At 34.1% G+C, this 18,680-nt stretch overlaps 1 protein-coding gene across 1 annotated transcript; it reads right to left on the bottom strand.

The window, feature by feature from the left end:
• Positions 1–5,121: 5,121 nt before the first annotated feature.
• Positions 5,122–8,847, bottom strand: LOC21392822 (macrophage migration inhibitory factor homolog). Its single transcript, XM_010093578.2, has 2 exons — positions 8,635–8,847; positions 5,122–5,613 (listed from the first exon to the last, which is right to left on the bottom strand). Exons 1-2 carry the CDS (start codon positions 8,743–8,745, stop codon positions 5,386–5,388), a joined length of 339 nt encoding a protein of 112 aa, XP_010091880.1. The 5' UTR covers positions 8,746–8,847; the 3' UTR covers positions 5,122–5,385.
• Positions 8,848–18,680: the final 9,833 nt, after the last annotated feature.

Below are 18,680 nucleotides of genomic sequence, written 5' to 3' on the forward strand. Positions count from 1 at the left end.
CTACAAATACTTGAAAGTGTGGGGGTGTTTGGCCAAGGTAATGGCACCAACACCAAAGAAGATGAAGATAGGTCCGAAAACGGTTGATTGTATCTTCATAGGGTATGCTCATAATAGTACCGCATATCGATTCCTTGTGCACGAGTCTAAAAACCCTGACACACACAAGAACACGATAATAGAGTCTAGGAATGCATCGTTCTTTGAACATGTATTTCCATGTAAGACTAAGGAAGATGAGCCAAGTTCATCAAAAAGAACCTTTGAGACTATCATAGAAGATTGTTGTCAAAATTCTGAAAATGATGAAAAGGTGGAAACGAAGGAAGAGCCTAGACGAAGTAAGAGGGCAAGGATAGAAAAGTCTTTCGGACCGGATTTTCTAACTTATATGCTAGAGGCTGAACCTCAAACATATAAAGAAGCCGTGAGCTCAACTGAGAGTCCTTTATGGAAAGAAGCCATAAAGAGTGAGATTGATTCCATCTTACAAAATCATACTTGGGAACTAGTAGACCTTCCACCAGGAAATAAACTACTAGGTTCTAAATGGATTTTTAAATGGAAAATGAAGACAGATGGAACAATTGACAAGTATAAGACCAGACTAGTAATTAAAGGTTATAGACAACGAGAAGGCCTTGATTACTTTGACACGTATTCTCTTGTGACGAGAATAACATCTATAAGGATGATATTAGCGATTGCTGCGCTGCGGAATCTTGAAGTTCATCAAATGGATGTGAAGACAACCTTTCTAAATGGAGATCTGGAAGAAGAAATCTACATGGAACAACCTGAGGGTTGTATAGCTCCAGAAAAAGACAAGAAAGTCTGTAAATTGGTGAAGTCTTTGTACGGACTAAAACAGGCACCAAAACAATGGCATAAGAAATTTGACGATGTTATGTTGTCAAATGGATTCAAAATCAACGAGTGTGACAAATGTGTTTATGTCAAGAAAACAGACGATGGTTATGTCATGCTTTGTCTGTATGTAGATGACATAATAATTGTAGGTAGTAATGATCGGATGGTCAGATCTACTAAACACATGTTGAACTCAAGGTTTGACATGAAAGATATGGGACCGGCTGATGTGGTCTTGGGGATCAAAATCAAAAGGGTGCTTGATGGTCTCATATTGACTCAGTCACATTACGTGGATAAGATACTTGACAGGTTTAACAAGGATGATTCTGGTATAGCCAGAACTCCTATTGATATAAGTCAACATCTGTCCAAAAATAGAGGGGAAAGCATATCCCAGGTGGAGTATGCTAGAGTGATTGGCAGTCTTATGTACTTAATGAGCTGTACAAGACCAGATATTGCCTTCACTGTAAGTAGATTGAGCAGATTCACGAGTAACCCAGGAGATGACCACTGGAAAGCAATTGTGAGAGTACTAAGGTACTTAAGATATAAAATATGGATTGCATTTCACAAGAGAGCCTGGTGTTTTAGAAGGATACTCTGACGCAAGTTGGATATCTGATACACAGGACTCTAAGGCTACCAGTGGATATGTATTCACCTTGGGTGGTGCATCTATTTCATGGAAATCCTCTAAGCAAACGGTAATAACCAGATCCACGATGGAAGCTGAGTTTGTTGCTTTGGATAAATGTGGCGAAGAAGCTGAATGGCTTAGACATTTCTTGGAGGACATTCCGGATTGGCCAAAGCCTGTACCTGCAATTTGCATACACAGTGATAGCCAATTAGCTATTGGTAGGGCACACAATACAATGTATAATGGTAAGTCTAGACATATACGTCGTCGACATAATACCATTAGACAATTGATCTCGACAGGAGTCATAGTCGTTGACTATATAAGGTCGAAAGATAATATTGCGGATCTGCTGACTAAAGGACTAAACCGAGATCAAGTTGAAAAGACATCGAGAGGAATGGGATTGAAGCCCATGGAAAAATAGGTTGAAGCAGTGGAAACCCAACCTAGCTGACTGGAGATCCCAAGATCTAGGTTCAATGAGACAACTAAATTGTCTAGACCGGCTGAGATCACTGTGGGGGTAACCCCAGCCTATTCCTATGATGATAACAGTGAAACCCGTACAAGAAAAAAAAGGGTTAAACATTAGTTTTTAATGATTCTTATGCGTCGGATACGTCAGGAATCTGAGCGGAGTAATACGGGTTACTCTTCATTAAGAAATCACCTATGTGAGAGAGAAGTGAGGCCGCTTCAAAGGAGAATTGTGAGGGCTCAATTCTTTAGAAACTCTTGCAGAACCAGGTAGATGTTCATGGCCGAAACGAACATAACCATGAGAACAGAACTGTGTCAGGAAGATGTCTGTGTGAAGTATAATAACGTTTACATGAAGGCAGAACAGTTCAAAGACATCGCGTCTACTGGTCAGCCAGTAAAGTTTTTGTATTCTCACAAGGGAAGGTTCAAAGGGTAACGCCTACCTATCATTTGCAGGCATCGACCGCAGAACTCTATCACCATGTCGAGTTTGTGTTTTTCTTGTCGTGGGTCAATTTTTCATTCATGTGGGGGATTGTTGGAAAAATGGCCTGTTAAGCCATTTTAAAAGCCCATTTTGAGGCCCATATTCGGATGGGGCCCAATAGGGTTTTGGGACGGGTCTCGATGGATTTGCGTTCCCCGTCCTGAGGCGATCGAAATCGAGTATTCATACACTCAAAATGGTTTTTGGGTGAATGAGAAATTGATGATCTAAGTATGTTACTTGGAATAGTAAATGTAGAAGAAAATTACAAAAGTCCCACATTGGCTAGGAGTAAAGTCAATGTGGTGTTTATAAGTGATTGCACTTTGAAACTTAGGTAAGCATGTATACTAGAGAGGCTCTCTCATGCGTAGGGGCGGACACGAATGCCGGACCGGAAAACCCGCTCCGTTCGAGTTTACTTTTGCGTTCTTTTTATTTTTGCTTCAGCCCTTCCAGCTTCTTCTAACCGTTTGGCCTTAGCAAATGATGTGCTTAATGGAGATTAGAGAAGGCTTAATGGGGTGCTTAATTATGAGATTAATTGTGATGATAAAGGCTGGTTATTGAATCAGTTTTTTCATGAACCTGGATGTGTATTGTGGCTGGGTTCAGGAAACGTTTTATGCACAATTAAAATGGAGATTAAGGGCCTTTAATTCCTGGTTTCATAACTTATTTTCCAGAGCCTATATAAGGCGTCTTCACATGAAGGTGAGGGACACTTGCACAGAAACATATTCTGTTCTTCTTCCACGAGTTCTTCTTCTTCTTTTCCAGTTCATTGTGTTCTTGTAGTTTGGTTTTGGTGATAGAGGAAAGATAAAGTTCTAGTTCGCCGGACGGTTCTAAAAGTGCATCGAGCTACCGTCATTGTTGTTGTATCCTGGGAGACGAACGTCCAACGTAACCTCAAGCACACGCCGGAGGGGACGAATCTGTTTTAAGGAAAACGTGCTGCACGTGCCTCGACATTTTTCCAATTCTGTTTTCAAATTTGGTAGGAAGGTTGAATTTATTTGCATTGTATAATTTCGGTTTTTCCATTTCCCTATAATTTTGATCTTCTTTGTATTATCTAATTTCGGCTAACAATAGTAACATGGGCCTTGTTTTCCTTCTTTGTCAAATGTGCACTATTTATTTTTGTTGTGATACATTATTGATCTTTTTTTTTTGTGAGAATATTATTGACAATCTTATCAATAATTGATGCAACGATGTGTACTGATTTTAATTTTTGATAATTGCCTCTGTTGGGCGTCTGTTTGGCTACGCTCGTCGAGCACTATTCGAAAGCATGCAATCGAGAAGACACTGCCGATACTCCGCCACCAACAGTGTCGCTAAACATGAAAACTCTGCCATCCCTAATGCTCAGCAACCTCTACATCTGGACATCTTGTGCTAGATATCATCACCTGCCGAGAACTCCCAATGTTGGAGATTCAATTGTGCTACCTATTATTCGTACAAGGGCAATTCTCACCGTTAGATTGGTCGAGTATGGTAGTCATCGATTCGCGACACATGTCCCTATGTCTGACAAGCATATACAATCATACCGGCAGACCTCCGGAGAAGTGGGTAAAACTTGGATCCGACAAGAAACTATAAATACCTCCTAAAACTCATTTATGAGGTACGCACATTTCTCCACACTTACCCATTGTCTCCTTATTTATTGCTCTCAAACACAACACTGACTTGAGCGTCATATGGTCTTTGGCCGGCACCGCACCGGTGCCCCAATTGATCCCAAGCCTCACTTGTCTCCCGTGCGGGATAATCAAGTCGGCACCTCGGGAAGCAGAGCAACCGTTCAGAAGACCCGACTAAGCAAGACCGGGTCGACCAACGTGCGCAGTCGCACATGGGTGTTGAGTTAGCAAAGACATCAACAACCTCTATGTACTCATTGAGCTTATTTAGGCCTTGTTCATTTCATGACTCAAATTATGACTCAAGTTATATTGTTACAGTATTTTTTCTCATATAAATTTAAATTTAATTTTTTTATTATAATATTTTTCTCTCACATACATGACTTTTAAAATGTGTCATTCCCTCCAAATGAAAAAAAAAAAAATGAAAGATGTCTGGTCTTTTTTTTTTTTTTTTTTTTTTTTTTTGCTTAAACGTCAAGTCAATTGGTTGAGTACGAAACTATTATCAGTCTGTACAAAGGAGATTATTTTCAGGGGTAAAAAAAAAAAAGTCGGGATTACTCCTTATAATTCTGTGCAACGTTGGATGGATAAAATAAATATATAACCAATAGTATTTTTTCAAGTTATATGATTATAAGGAACGAAAATAGTGTTTCCACAATTTATTTCTGTATTTTTTTTTTTCAACTAGCAGTCTCCTTTTTCAGAAGATAATTAGTGTTGATATCTTTTTCCCATTACATGTTATTTTTCGGACTTATTTAGTAAGTCTTAAAAAAATAATTACGGTAGTTTTTTATTATTAGATTTTGATTAAATTATTTTAAATTTAAACAATACGTAGAATGGATAGTTTTTAATACAAATGTAACGATTAGAATTAAAAAAAAATTATTGATGGTTCATTTTTTGTACCTACCAAAAAAAAAAGCACTATCTTTCGTTTCAATGACAATGAGCTGTTGAACTAGTTTCATGTCGTTTTGAACTATATATGTAAAGTTTTAGCGTGACATAAATAGAAAAAGGTAAACTCATACATAAATCATACGAAAAAATAAAATTGCCAAAGTGAAATATTATTTTTTTTTCCCTGTCGCGGTGGGTGGTCTTTTCCTGGGTGGAACAGTGCTTAAACCTTGGCTTGGACCAAATTGTCAAAAAAAATCCCAGAAATTATTATTTGTTATTTATTATTATTTTTTTCCCCTTTGGATGGAAGCTCCTTATAACTTGGACTTGTTTCGTCCGAGGGTGGTGTCGTACACCTTTAGAAAGAATCGAGTCCTTGGAATTGAAAGCTTAGATTCCAGAATTGTGCCAAGAGTTACAATGAGCTCCTTCTTCACTGCCGAATTTATACCGCCCATCGACACCACCTCCGCATATGCCGCCGGATCATTGTTCCCGCCGAACGATATGGCAACAGATCCCTTGAGTATGACCATCACAAACTGATAAAAAACGCGAATTAAACGAGTAATATTAATTTTTACACAATTTCTCAATAATGTATATTACTATATGTAACAGTATTTTAGAATTGACACGTAACACTAAGAGACTTAGTTGTATATTTTTTTTTTTTATCATTGACTATTACATCTATTACGTCATGTGTAGCAATATCAATCGAGTAGTATAGTTGCGTTTCATCTCGACTCTAATAGTGTGATGATGATATTTGTTAGAGCTTTCTACACTGAATTGGTGCACGAAAACGAAGTGCCCCACTTGAGAAAAACAATGGGAAATATTAGCTCGAGCTTAGAAATTATTTTATTGAGTAAAGAAATTAAAAAGAATAGTACCTTGTGACAATTGAAAGAATAAAACTTTAATTCTACCGCATCGGATTGGTAGAGCGAAATATATGTGTGTGTGTGTATATATATATATATAAATACATATATATGTAAATTCATCCTTGTAAGTATACTTAAAATGGATGTTAGTTTCCAAAAAATAATAATAATGGATGTTGGTTTCCAAATAATAATAATAATTATACAATAATAATTAATATGATAATCATAATGATAATGTTATGTGGGCCTATTCTCCCAAGTTATTTTCACTAGAGAAAATTACAAGATTAGTTATTGTTTTCTTATCCAATTATTTATGCCATTAAAAAATAATAAGATAGAATATATAAAATATATTTTGATAGAATACGAAAAATATTCTGTCAAGAAAAAAAAATTCTACTAGAATATTAATGATATAAATGATAAATTTAAATCTGATGGTAGAAATAAATAGTGGTTTTTATATGGCATTCTTGAAAATTATTCTTTACACTATCCTTGTAAGTGTGAACAAACATGGTCTCATCTAATTTTCGGTGCTATCACTAACAGAGAACAAAAAATGTCCCGGTAGTTTTTATTTATTTATTTATTTATTGTACTCTGAAAATGTCCCTGCAGTTTTTTTTTTTTTTTTTTTTCCCGACTTAAATGTCCTTGTAGTTGTGACAATGAAAGCTGGTCTTGTTGAAAAAAAAAAGGGATAATGAAAGATATATGGATTAAACCTCGTTTAATTCAGTGATTTGAATTTTGTTAATTTGAATTTTTTAATTTGAACAGAAAAATTTAAATTTAGTAGTTTAAATTGTAGTTTGAATGTGTAGTTAATGTTTTAATTTGAGCAGATAATAAAATTTAAATTTGTGTTTGGTAGGTGTGAAAAACAAAAATAATGTGCACTTTTTACTGTTTAAAAATTGTTTGAACCATTGAACTTGAGGGGAGAGGTAAACTTTAAGTTGGGCCATTTAACTCAGTTCAAACGTGGAACATAATTCAAACTGCATGCTTACCAAACGTCAATTCAAACTGTGCTTACTGTTCAAACTGAATTGAATTGAACTAAACTAGAAAAACAAACAGGACTATGATTATTAAGATTAAGAGCAAAAACACTTGTATTGTTTGGTATGTGAGAGAATGTACTGATGAAATTATTTTAGGACTTATGATTATAAGTGAAATCATCTTAGGACCCATGATTATTTGGTATGAGAGAATGGATTGAGTGAGATCTCAGATACTTTAGAATTAGAATGACATCATTCCCTGCAGAGAGAAGATCCCACGGAGACACGGCCCCCCACCCCCCCAACAAGGCGAGGATGAGGAAAAAATCTTATCCACAACTCGAGGCAGTACGGTGAGGGAGAAACCACTCCCCATCCTGCTTGCGCATCTGCTTCCGTCTCTAAGTATGTAATATATATTACATATACAAACACAATTAGTAATTTAGTTATTTTATGCTTTGATGTCTTCAAACTTTGTTTGCTTATGTGTTAACTATTGTTTTTAATGAGATCATTTGTGGCTAAGATTTGATTCACATATATTTAGAATTTAATTGTTTTATGGAATTTTTAATTTTGGTCTATGAATTTCTACTTTATTTTTGTTTTAAGTTTGCTACAATTTTGAATTGTATAGATATATATTTGATGGAGAATGGAGGTATACGAAAGGCTCACCCGACGAAAAAGTCTCGACTCGGCCCTACCCGATGAGGATGGAAAATCAATCCTAAGCATTGTTCCGTTTTGTTGTTATCCCTATTTAATGTTAATTAATTTAAGGGGATATTACAAGAACTTCACGCTTTTAAGGCCAAAGTTGGAGTGCTACCGACTTCTTTTGTTTTTTGTTTTGTTTTTTTTTTGTTTTTGTTTTTGTTTTGTTTTTGTTTTTTGCACACAAAAAAGTGAGAAATAAAAGCAAAGCGGTATTTTTAAAGGCTTGAACATTGATGTCATGAAGTGGTGCCAACTACCACCCAGCAATTATCAAATTAAGTGTACTTTCATTTTCCTTGTTTTTTAATTTATCTCCTTTATTTAAAATAAGCGCACTTTCATTTTTCCTTCTTTCTTTATTTATTTCCTTCATTTTCAAATTAAGTGCGCTCCAAGTGATAATCCTTGGGCCAGCTTGTTTGTTTGATAAGAAAATAGTTAGTGTCAAATGCAACACTAATTTCTATACGGAAATATTGTTTTCCAGAAAAAAAAAAAAAGAAAAAAAGGAAAAAAGAAAAAGAGGCAATAATGACGTTGTTAGTCAATCTGAATTAAAATGACTTTTTTCTTTTTCGTTCTCTCATTTTTGCCATCTTCGTATCTGGGCATGGGGAAGAAAATCCACTGCTTGATGAAAGATTTTTCGGACTTATGCGAAGGCTAATTCAAGACTAATATGATAAACGCAAAAGAACAAGAGTTTTGATTTTGGATTCAAAGCGTTTCAACCTCTAAATTCATCAGAGAAGTGGATTCTGTTTCGTGTCAAAAAGCTTTTTGAAGCATAAACATGAGCAGAAGCTAAAAAATGTTGTGCAAGGAAAAACAAGTCAAAGAGCAAATGAACAAAACCAAAAACCACAAATATAAGTGCATATTGGAAGCCATGAAATCCGGGAAAGCGATTGGAGAGAGAAGAGTGTACCTTTTCAGGTTTTCCGATAATGGTAGCGACGGCTTTGGTGGCCTCGGAAAATATGGAATCTGTCTCAACTCCATCCAATTTCACGTTTGTAGAGATGTAAAGACAAGGCATCTTGGTCTTCCCTTTCTTTCTTTCTTCTTCTATCCCAAACGAGAGAGAGCTTAATAGAAGAAATAATACCAACTTGTTATGTTGTGCAAAATAATACGTGGAACTAGTACACTCGAAGTTTCTATTGTGGCTCTCCTATTTATAGTTGAAGATTCTATGTGACGAAACCGGCCCCATGTAATAGATATTGTGGCTAAGCATGAAACCTGATAAAGCATTCTTTTTTTTTTTTTTTTTTTTTTTTTTTTTCCAAAACCTTTTTTTTTGGTTTCCCCCTCTTGGTTGCCACCATCATGAGAGAATAGAATCATAAATGATAAGCGTGTGGACAAGTTAGGCCGACAAAATGCCATTTCCTATCCCTGAATGTTACAATAAGGATGTCTTTGATTTGTCTTTTGTTAGTTGTTGTCAACTGTCATGGAAATTTAGGAAATGAATATAATATTAGCTCAGGTTTTTACCCTTTGGGATAGGTTTAATCAGGAATGATATTAATTCCAAATATGGGCAGTGCAATGTGAATGTCAACTAATTTAGATTTTTCTTTTTACTAGAGAAAAACTCAATATATGTTAAAGAATTTGTGTGTAGATGATGAAAAGAATACATAAATAAGAGAAGGTTTGAGGCGTATAGAGATACTTTCTTTTAAAATTTTATTTGCCCTCACTTCTCAAAGTTTACTAATGAGTTTTAATGACAAATTACCCCCAAGATACAACAAACCCTTGAACATAATATCTAGCAATAATATTGAGTTTCAGAACATTAATTAAATATGTAAACTTTCTAGATAATTAATAAAGACAAATGTATCATTTCATGAATGAATGCAACCCTTTCAATCATCACACCATTTCATGAATGAATGCAACATTTTCAATCATCACAGCCTTTCACATAGAGGTACATTTCTCAATGTAAATGTATTTTTTCATGGATTAATACATCTATTACAATAGTTATATCTATTGCTAATAGGTTTTCATATATATGTGAATACATATTATCAATGGTTGCAACGATTTGGAGAGACATATTATAATCTCTCTAATAATCCCCCACTAGATTGTAATATTTTTTCAGAATTAATAACGATAAACACATACATACATGTAGGTATCTTTCAATTTTAACCTCAAATTAGTGACTATACTTTAAAGTATTCACAAGATAACAGTGTGCTTTGCATTAAACTTTGTCTCTTAAGCAAATACTAGAAATATATCGCATATGTGTTATCCCAGACTTAAAAATCTGTTCCAATCATTTAGCACTATTCCGGCCTTGTGCTCTATCTTATATTCATGAACATTTACAAGACTAAACCACGATCTTGTTAGGAACGACACCATTCCTTATGTTCACTTAGGTGAAGTTTGAATTATGTCTCTAGCTACTATGAGACTCGAACTTCATTAAGAGTATAAACTCAACCTCAACCATGTAGCTATTTTTGCACAGACATCCTGGAAAGGACAAATTAAATTTCGGTGCTAACCCGATCACAAAACAATGACTTGTTTTTACCCATTTAACTATGAAATAGCGGTACAACTACTACATAGTTTGGTTGCCATCATCGGTGACTCTTTCAAAGAAAGGTTTCAGTCTCATTTCACTAGATATTTCTTTGACTAAGTCTCTTGAAAGACCTTTCGTCAAAGGATCCGCTAGGTTCTTATTTGTCCTAACATAAACAATATTGATAACGTTATCGGTTATCAATTGTTTCACATATACGTGTCTCAACCTAATATATCTAGATTTCTCATTATAGACCTTGTTATAAGCTCTAGACAAAGTAGCTTCATTATCGCAGTACAAAGAAATAGATGGCATCGGTTGTGGTCACAACTCAATATCAAACAATAGATTTCTCAGTCATTCTGCTTCTTTGCCCGCAGCAGCAAGTGCTATAAAATCCCTCTCCATCGTAGAATGAGTTATTCACGTTTGTTTCTTAGAAGCCCAAAGGACAAATTAAATTTCGGTGCTAACCCGATCACAAAATAATGACTTGTTTTTACCCATTTAACTATGAAATAGCAGTACAACTACTACATAGTTGGGTTGCCATCATCGGTGACTCTTTCAAAGAAAGGTTACAGTCTCATTCCACTAAATGTTTCTTTGACTAAGTCTCTTGAAAGACCTTTTGTCAAAGGATCCGCTAGGTTCTTATTTGTCCTAACATAAACAATATTGATAATGCTATCGGTTATCAATTGTTTCACATATCCGTGTCTCAAGTTAATATATCTAGATTTCTCATTATAAACCTTGTTATGAGCTCTAGACAAAGTAGCTTCATTATCACAGTACAACGAAATATATAGCATCGGTTGTGGCCATAACTCAATATCAAACAATAGATTTCTTAGCCATGCTGCTTCTTTGCCTGCAGCAGCAAGTGCTATAAACTCTCTCTCCATCGTAGAATGAGTTATGCAAGTTTGTTTCTTAGAAGCCCAAGAGACGGCTCCTCCCGCAATTGTGAAAATCCAACCGGATGTGGATTTGTTATCACTTGCACTTGTTATCCAACTTGCATTTGATTACCTTTCAAGTACAGACATATAGTCATTATATGACAAACCCAAATTAATAGTTCGTTTAAGATAACCAAGTACTCTACCAATTGCATTCCAACGTTTAACACTCGGGCTACTCGTGAACATAGACATTTTGCATACCGCAAATGCTATGTCGGGTATTGTACAATGCATGGCATACATCAAGCTACCAATTACACTAGCATATTCAAGCTATGCCACTGCTCGGCCTGCATTCTCTAGTAATTTAATACTAGAATCATATAGGGTATTCGCTTCTTTAAACTTCAAATGATTGAATTTAAGAAGAACCTTCTCAATATAATGAGATTGACACAACGAGTAACCCCCATTATGCTTATTCACTTTTACACCTAAGATATTATCTACCTCACCAAGATCTTTCATCTTAAATTGTGAAGTTAGATACTTCTTGGTACTATTTACCCCGTGCATGTTTGTTCCAAAGATAAGCAAGTCATCAACATATAAACATATAATCACACCAAAATTATTTATAAATTTAGAGTATATGCATTTATCCACATTGTTATGCTTAAAACCATGAGATAAAATGACATTATCAAATTTCTCATGCCATTGTTTTGGTGCTTGCTTTAAACCATAAAGCGACTTGACTAACTTGCAATTCTTCTTCTCATTTTCAAGCAATACAAACCCTTCAAGTTGTTCCATATAGATTTCCTCATCACTATCACCATTTAGAAAGGCCGTCTTAACATCCATTTGATGCACATGCGAATTGTATATAGATACAATTACAAATAGCACTCTTATGGATGTCAATCTAGCTACCAGAGAATATGTATCAAAGTAGGCTATACCACGTTTTTGTTTAAAGCCCTTAGCTACTAATCTAGCCTTGAATATTTGTATAGACCCATCAGTGTTGTACTTTCTTCTAAACACTCATTTGTTGCTTATTGGTTTTGATCCTGGAGGGAGATCAACCAAGATCCAAGTTTGATTCGACATAATCGAATCCAGTTCATCATTCGCGGTCTCTCTCTAAAAAGAGACATCCCTTGAAGACACAGCTTCACTAAATGTCTTTGGATCTTCTTCTACATTAAACAACAATAGTATTTTATTAAGTATACCATTTCTATCTCCTTTAACAAAAATAGTTAAAGCTTGAGATGAAATAAAATCCGGTCCTAAGTCATTTTCTTTTCTATCACGTTGACTTCTCCTCAGTTCGAAAGATGTCATAGACTCTTTCCTTTTATTAGTGGAGGTACCAAGAGTATCAACACATAGTTGATCAACATTAGATTCTAATTCAGTGGAAGAATCAAAGCTAAACTCGTTCTCAACGAATTCAACATCTCTTGATTCCACAATGACATTAAAATCTAGATTTAATAATCTATATGCCTTGGAATTTTCAGCATATCCTACGAAAATAATTTTAATTCCTTTAGCACCTAACTTTGATGATTTAGGGTGAATCACTCTATATAAGGCTAAACAACCTCACACCCTTAAATACATCAAGTTTAGTTTTCTTCCTTTCCATACTTCATATGGAGAGACATGTGTTTTCATAGATGTAATTCTATTGTGAACGTGACATGCAGTAAGTAAAGCTTTCCCCCATAAATTATTAGGTAATTTAGCATTAAGAAGCATAAAGTTAATCATATCGGTAAAATTCATATTCTTTCTTTCAGCTAATCCATTTTGTTGAGGTGTGAAAGGGGCTGACCTTTGGTGAATAATACCATGCTCTTCATAGAATGTGTCAAATTCATTTGAAAAATATTCACCAACTCTATCACTTCGAACCATTTTGATCTTCTTATCTTTTTAGTTCTCAACTTCAGCCTTATAAATTTTAAATTTATCAAAGGCTTCATCTTTTGTTCTAAGTAAGTACATATAAGTGTATCTAAAACAATCATCAATGAAAGTGATAAAGTATCTTTTTCCTCATCTTGTCAAAATACCATTATACAAACAAATATCTATATGAATCATATCCAATATTTAAGTATTTCGTTCAGCTTTAGGAAAGGATTTCTTAGTCATCTTTGCTTGTATGCAATTTTCATACTTATCATTTTTAACATCTTTGCAATTAATCAAACCATGTTTAGACATATATTTCAAAGATCTAAAATTTAAGTGTGCTAAATGTGCATGACAAACATCAAAAGAGTCAACAATATAAAGTGAATTCATATTATCTTTATTATTAATGCTACGTTTGTAAATGCCATCAGTAGAATATTCATTTCTCACAAAGACCCCAGTCTTAGATACAATATAATTACTGTCCTCAAGTACAATCTGAAGCTAATTCTTACACATTAGACTAGCGGATACAAGATTTTTCCTAATATCAGGAATATGAAGAACATTGTTCAAAGTAAACTTCTTTCCGGAAGTAAAGTTGATCTCCACCACACCTTTCCCGGCAATAATATTATATAAGAAGTAAAGTTGATCTCTACCACTAATACATTATGCACATGTGTGAAAACATATCACCAATGGTTGCAACGATTTGAAGAGACATATTATAATATCTCTAACAATATAGGAAAGAAAAGTCTTAGATGTGAACATGATATATGTAGATGGCTAGCACCAATTTTTTGAGAGAGACCTTGGATTATAGATAACGAGTGAACGAAAAATTGCTACAAAACACAATGATGTTACGCAATGGTCCTTAGTAAAAGAATATGAGAATGGAGAGGACAAATAATTCAAACTACCGTGTTTTTGCAATTAATAGATCCCACAAACGATTCCTTAGTGTGTATGCACAGTTTCATGGTCTTCAATTTACAGCTCTCGAATGGTATTTGTTTGTCCTCCTTGTACGCTGAGTGTCAATTCCTAGGTAGTTGAATTATTGCTTGACTAATCCACTTTACTCATCATAGGTAGTTGAATTATTGCTTGACTAATCCAGAAGGAGTCTAGGAGGTACGTAATTTACCGGATTTGCCTAATAAATAATTTTATAAGTTTGAGATTTACCGAATTTACGTGTAAGAATTCCAAATTAAATACAACAATTATCAAGTAATATATATTTATTTTTTTAATAAACATTTTTTATTCCAAAAGATGTTTGATTTTTTGGAGGTTTGTCTCGAGATGGGACTGTGCTCTCACTTACCTGAATAGGACATTATATAGAGTTTCTCAAACTTTTTAGAAAGACAATCATGTTGCCGTTAAGCTTGCTTCATATGCAATCTATTTAGCGGACACTTCTTGGTGGTTCAACGTACTTATTTTTTATTCTAGTGTGATTAAGAAAGATATAACAGGTCTTCCTTACTACAAATTTTGTAAAAAGCCAACTTATATAAGCAAATATGTACTCTCATATTTCTCTTTATTATTTTTCCCATTTGGTTAAAGGGTTTTACCGTTTTACAAGGCATATTTATAGATTCGCTTTAAAGAACGAGTTAAACTTTATATTTTAAAAATAGCTTCCGGCTTTATAGTCGGCCCGTTTACTTCATTGATTCGAGTTGAGATGTAATTTTGTGTGAGAGTTTTTTACTGTAGCAAAAAAGTTATATGTGACTGTTTCTAAGAGCTTTTTACTGTAGCAAAACTCGAATTCTAAACTCGAATCGGCGAAGTGAACGGGACCTTTATGTTATGTTTTTCCATCTTTTAAGCCTTTTGTCTTTGGGTTGTTTTGTTAGTCTCCCTTGCGACATTTTCACTATTTGTATTTATTTTGTCAATAATATTGAGAGGGTTTTGATATAAGTTGGGATTTGTTAATGAGCGTAAATCTAGTTGGGATGTGCTAACAATCTCTTATATGAGCTTTCACATTTGTTTAAAAAAAAACAGAAAGTCATTTTTATAAAAATCTTCTTTTAAATTAAAAGGGTTATTTAATTTGAACAAAACTTCTTTCAAAATATTTTTAAATAGGTCGCTAATTGCTATAATTTCTCTATATATGGTCAAGAAAATTCTATGGTAAGGTATAAGAAATTATCTTTTTTCTAGAATGCAATTTTAAACTATCAAATTGTATACTAGAATCATCTAAAATTAAAAAGAAAACGATAAGCTAATGTGATTGGTAGAGATGTTGGAATCTTACAATATAAATTATTACACTAATTCCAACACAGTTTTTATCCATAAATTAGTATAGATTTGTTTCGACACATTATGTATTATGCACGCTATTAAAATATCAATTTGACCAAAATCCTAAGAGGCGTGCAACTATGCGAGCACATGAGTTGAGTAGCACCAAACCAACGCAAAACCAATTTGCGCCACCGCGTTAGGATTATCTAAACTTCATTTTCTCGATCATTAGAATAACGACTTTCACAAATTGTAGTATACTTATTGATTGATCGTTAATCGTTATGCTTGCAGCATTCTTATACAATATTATATGAGCGTAATTAGTACCGGTCAAACTATATTACTTGCGTCTTAAAAGATATATATTACTTTGACTTGTGAAAAATGTTCCCACCATGACTTTCACATTAACCGGCTCAATTGGGCAAACAATCCTATGAAGAAAATATTTCAATCGTTGGTTTTTTTTAATTTTTTTTTAAACCCACATACAGATCGATACAAGGGCTTTTTTCATTATGGGATTATTGGTTGATAATCAATCTATCGTAAATGAAAAAGGATTAATTGCATTATGCACCTTGAACTTATCAATATTTAGCAACTTAGATTCTGAACTTTTTCTCTAAATATGAAGATTGTTATGAAGAGTAGATGTCCTATTTAGTCAACACTACGGTTTCGTTCATTTCACGGATTAGTAAAAAAAGTTAGATGTGACATTTTCTGACAACCTTTTACTGTAAAAACTTAAAACTGAAAACTCAAATCAGTGAAATGAACGAGACCTATAAGAATTTGAATTTTTTGTTACCAAAAATTTGGTAACCAAAAGCCCTATTTTTGGTAACAAAATATTTTTGTTACCAAAAAATTTTGATAGCAGAAAGTGGGTAGCAGAAAATATTAGTTACCAAAATTTTAATAGCAAATAGTTTTTAATACCAAAAGATTTTTTGGTAACAAAATGTATTTGGTAACAAAATATATGATATTCAAGGACCAAAAATTTCGGTAGTAAAAAGTTTTTAGTAGCAAAAAATGTGAGCTTTCTGCTACAAAAAATTTAGTAGCAAAATATATTTAGTAGCAAAAAGTGTGAGTTTTCTACTACTAAAATTTTGGTAGCAAAAAATGTGAACTTTCTACTACTAAAATTTTGGTAACAAAATATACTTGGTAACAAAAAGTATGAGTTTTCTGTTACCAAAATTTTGGTAGCAAAATATATTTAATAGAAAAAAGTACGCGAATCAGTCGCCAAATATTTGATAACAAAAAGTATTTGGTGGTAAAAGCCATGAGATTTAAAGACCAAATATTTAGTATCAAAATTAAGAGATCCTATATGTTTTGAAAAAATATATATAAATAAAATACCAAATATTAATGTAAAAGTCTATAAATATTTCAATACATATTAGAATCCAAACAAAATACAAAAATAGTCATACTTAAACAAACCCAAACATATATGCAAATATTGTACTAATAAAATCTTAATATTACAAAAATTAAACGTTCTAACAAATTGAGACCGATGGTGACGGTGGCGGATGATCTTCTCTTCTTAGGACAGAAGGTCCAGGATGATCGGACGGCATATTTATCTGTTGAAGTAGCTTTTGAATAAGCTCTTGTTGTTGCCTCATTAGAATTTCCATATCCGACACAATAGTGAAATAACTAATACCAATTTCACCAGTGTCATTGGAAGCAATACTTACCATCAGGATCGGCATTTCCTGCAATCTGAAAAGCATCTGAGTGCTAAATCAGAATTTGCTGGTGTAACAGCCAAAATTAAACAGCTAGGGACTTTGATATAAGACATGATCATCGTTCTAATTCTTGCTTCAATATCAGACGGCTGGTCACCAACAGGAACTTTTGTTATACCAGGCAGATCCACCAGCGTGATGTCTAGAACATTTGGTGAAAATATCTTCAAGCGAATTTGCTTGTCTGATACACCTTTATTTCCTCCCGCTTCCCTATCTGTCTCAGCCTGTGTCAGACATAAATCGTTAAAAGGAACTATCACAAACATTAAACGAATACTTTAAGGCATCATATGTGAAAAAATAAAATTAAGAAAAAACAACTGTAATAACGAATCTTCTCAAACTCAGTAGTGCCATCACTGAACCATCATACCAGCAGAAACTCACTTATGCAGAAAGCAAGGGATCTAGAAATACCCAACGCTAGCAACAGTCAAGATCGAATTTCATTTGAAAAAATTAATGAGTAAAGTATTTGATTTCTACACTATCCAATAGGTAAATATCATCTCTTCGCCTTTTCTTGCTATCCCTATTGACATACTTAAAAAAAAAAAAAAAAAAAAAAAAAAAAAAGCTTTCCTTCTTAATTTCTTCCAATTTCAGGGTATTGATCCCCTCATTTTACTGTTTCGATGCCTTAGCTAACCCTACGTGTCAACACAGTTCAAAATCATGTTTTAAATATTAAGACCATCAATAAACCATTCAAACAGGAACTGACAATGTTCGCAAACTTCAACTTGTAAAATCATTCTCATGAAAAATTACCAAAAAGGATTCTGTACAAGTCGTAAACAACTTCCCAAGGTCATGGTATGCAGTTAAGGAAGCAAGACGAAAGAATTGAATTTAATCCAAAGAAATACCAATTTAGTTACGAGTCTTAACGACTAGCAAAAATCACATATCCAACTCATCAGTAGCTGATCTTCTGTGATTAGCGATAGATATATTATCGAAGATAAGGTGGCAAATTTCATACTATTATCAGATAATAAAGCTTGTGGATTATCACTCCTTTTTTTTTAATCTCGCCACTTATTTATGTATCAAACATTACTTGTCCATACTCCAGAGAAGCTCAATGCTCATTAGTACCAAAGAATATGCGAGAAAAAAGACGAATAAAACTCTATACTCATATCTATTGGGCTTGATGAAAAATACGGAATGTAGCTCAAGTAAATTATCAACATGAGTCAAAATTTCACTTTTTGTTTCCAACTTTCAGAAGCAGACGTCTTACCAAGTAAAGCATTGAGAAAACTGAAATGTTTCTCTCAAATTTGACCATTTATCATCCAAAACCAATAGAGAAAGAATACGGTCCGATCAAAAACCCTACCTGAATTTCCCTCCGAATCTCGGAGAAATCGCAGAAGCGCTTGCCAGGCAAGTGGAGGAACTCGCCGTACTCGTCGTCGGTCCCGTCGACGCTGCGCTTGGTCTGGAGGAGCTGGAGAACGAGAGGGCGGCGCGTGCA

This window comes from Morus notabilis, unplaced genomic scaffold (genome assembly GCF_000414095.1).
Source record: "Morus notabilis unplaced genomic scaffold, ASM41409v2 Scaffold258, whole genome shotgun sequence".
Classification (NCBI taxonomy): Eukaryota; Viridiplantae; Streptophyta; class Magnoliopsida; order Rosales; family Moraceae; genus Morus; species Morus notabilis.

Excerpts from the sequence above, each read along its gene's own strand:
- LOC21392822 (XM_010093578.2), bottom strand. The coding sequence starts at position 8,745 with ATGCCTTGTCTTTACATCTCTACAAACGTGAAATTGGATGGAGTTGAG. Across the intron at positions 5,614-8,634 it reads TTATCGGAAAACCTGAAAAG|TTTGTGATGGTCATACTCAA; the intron begins GTACACTCTTCT and ends GTTTTTTATCAG.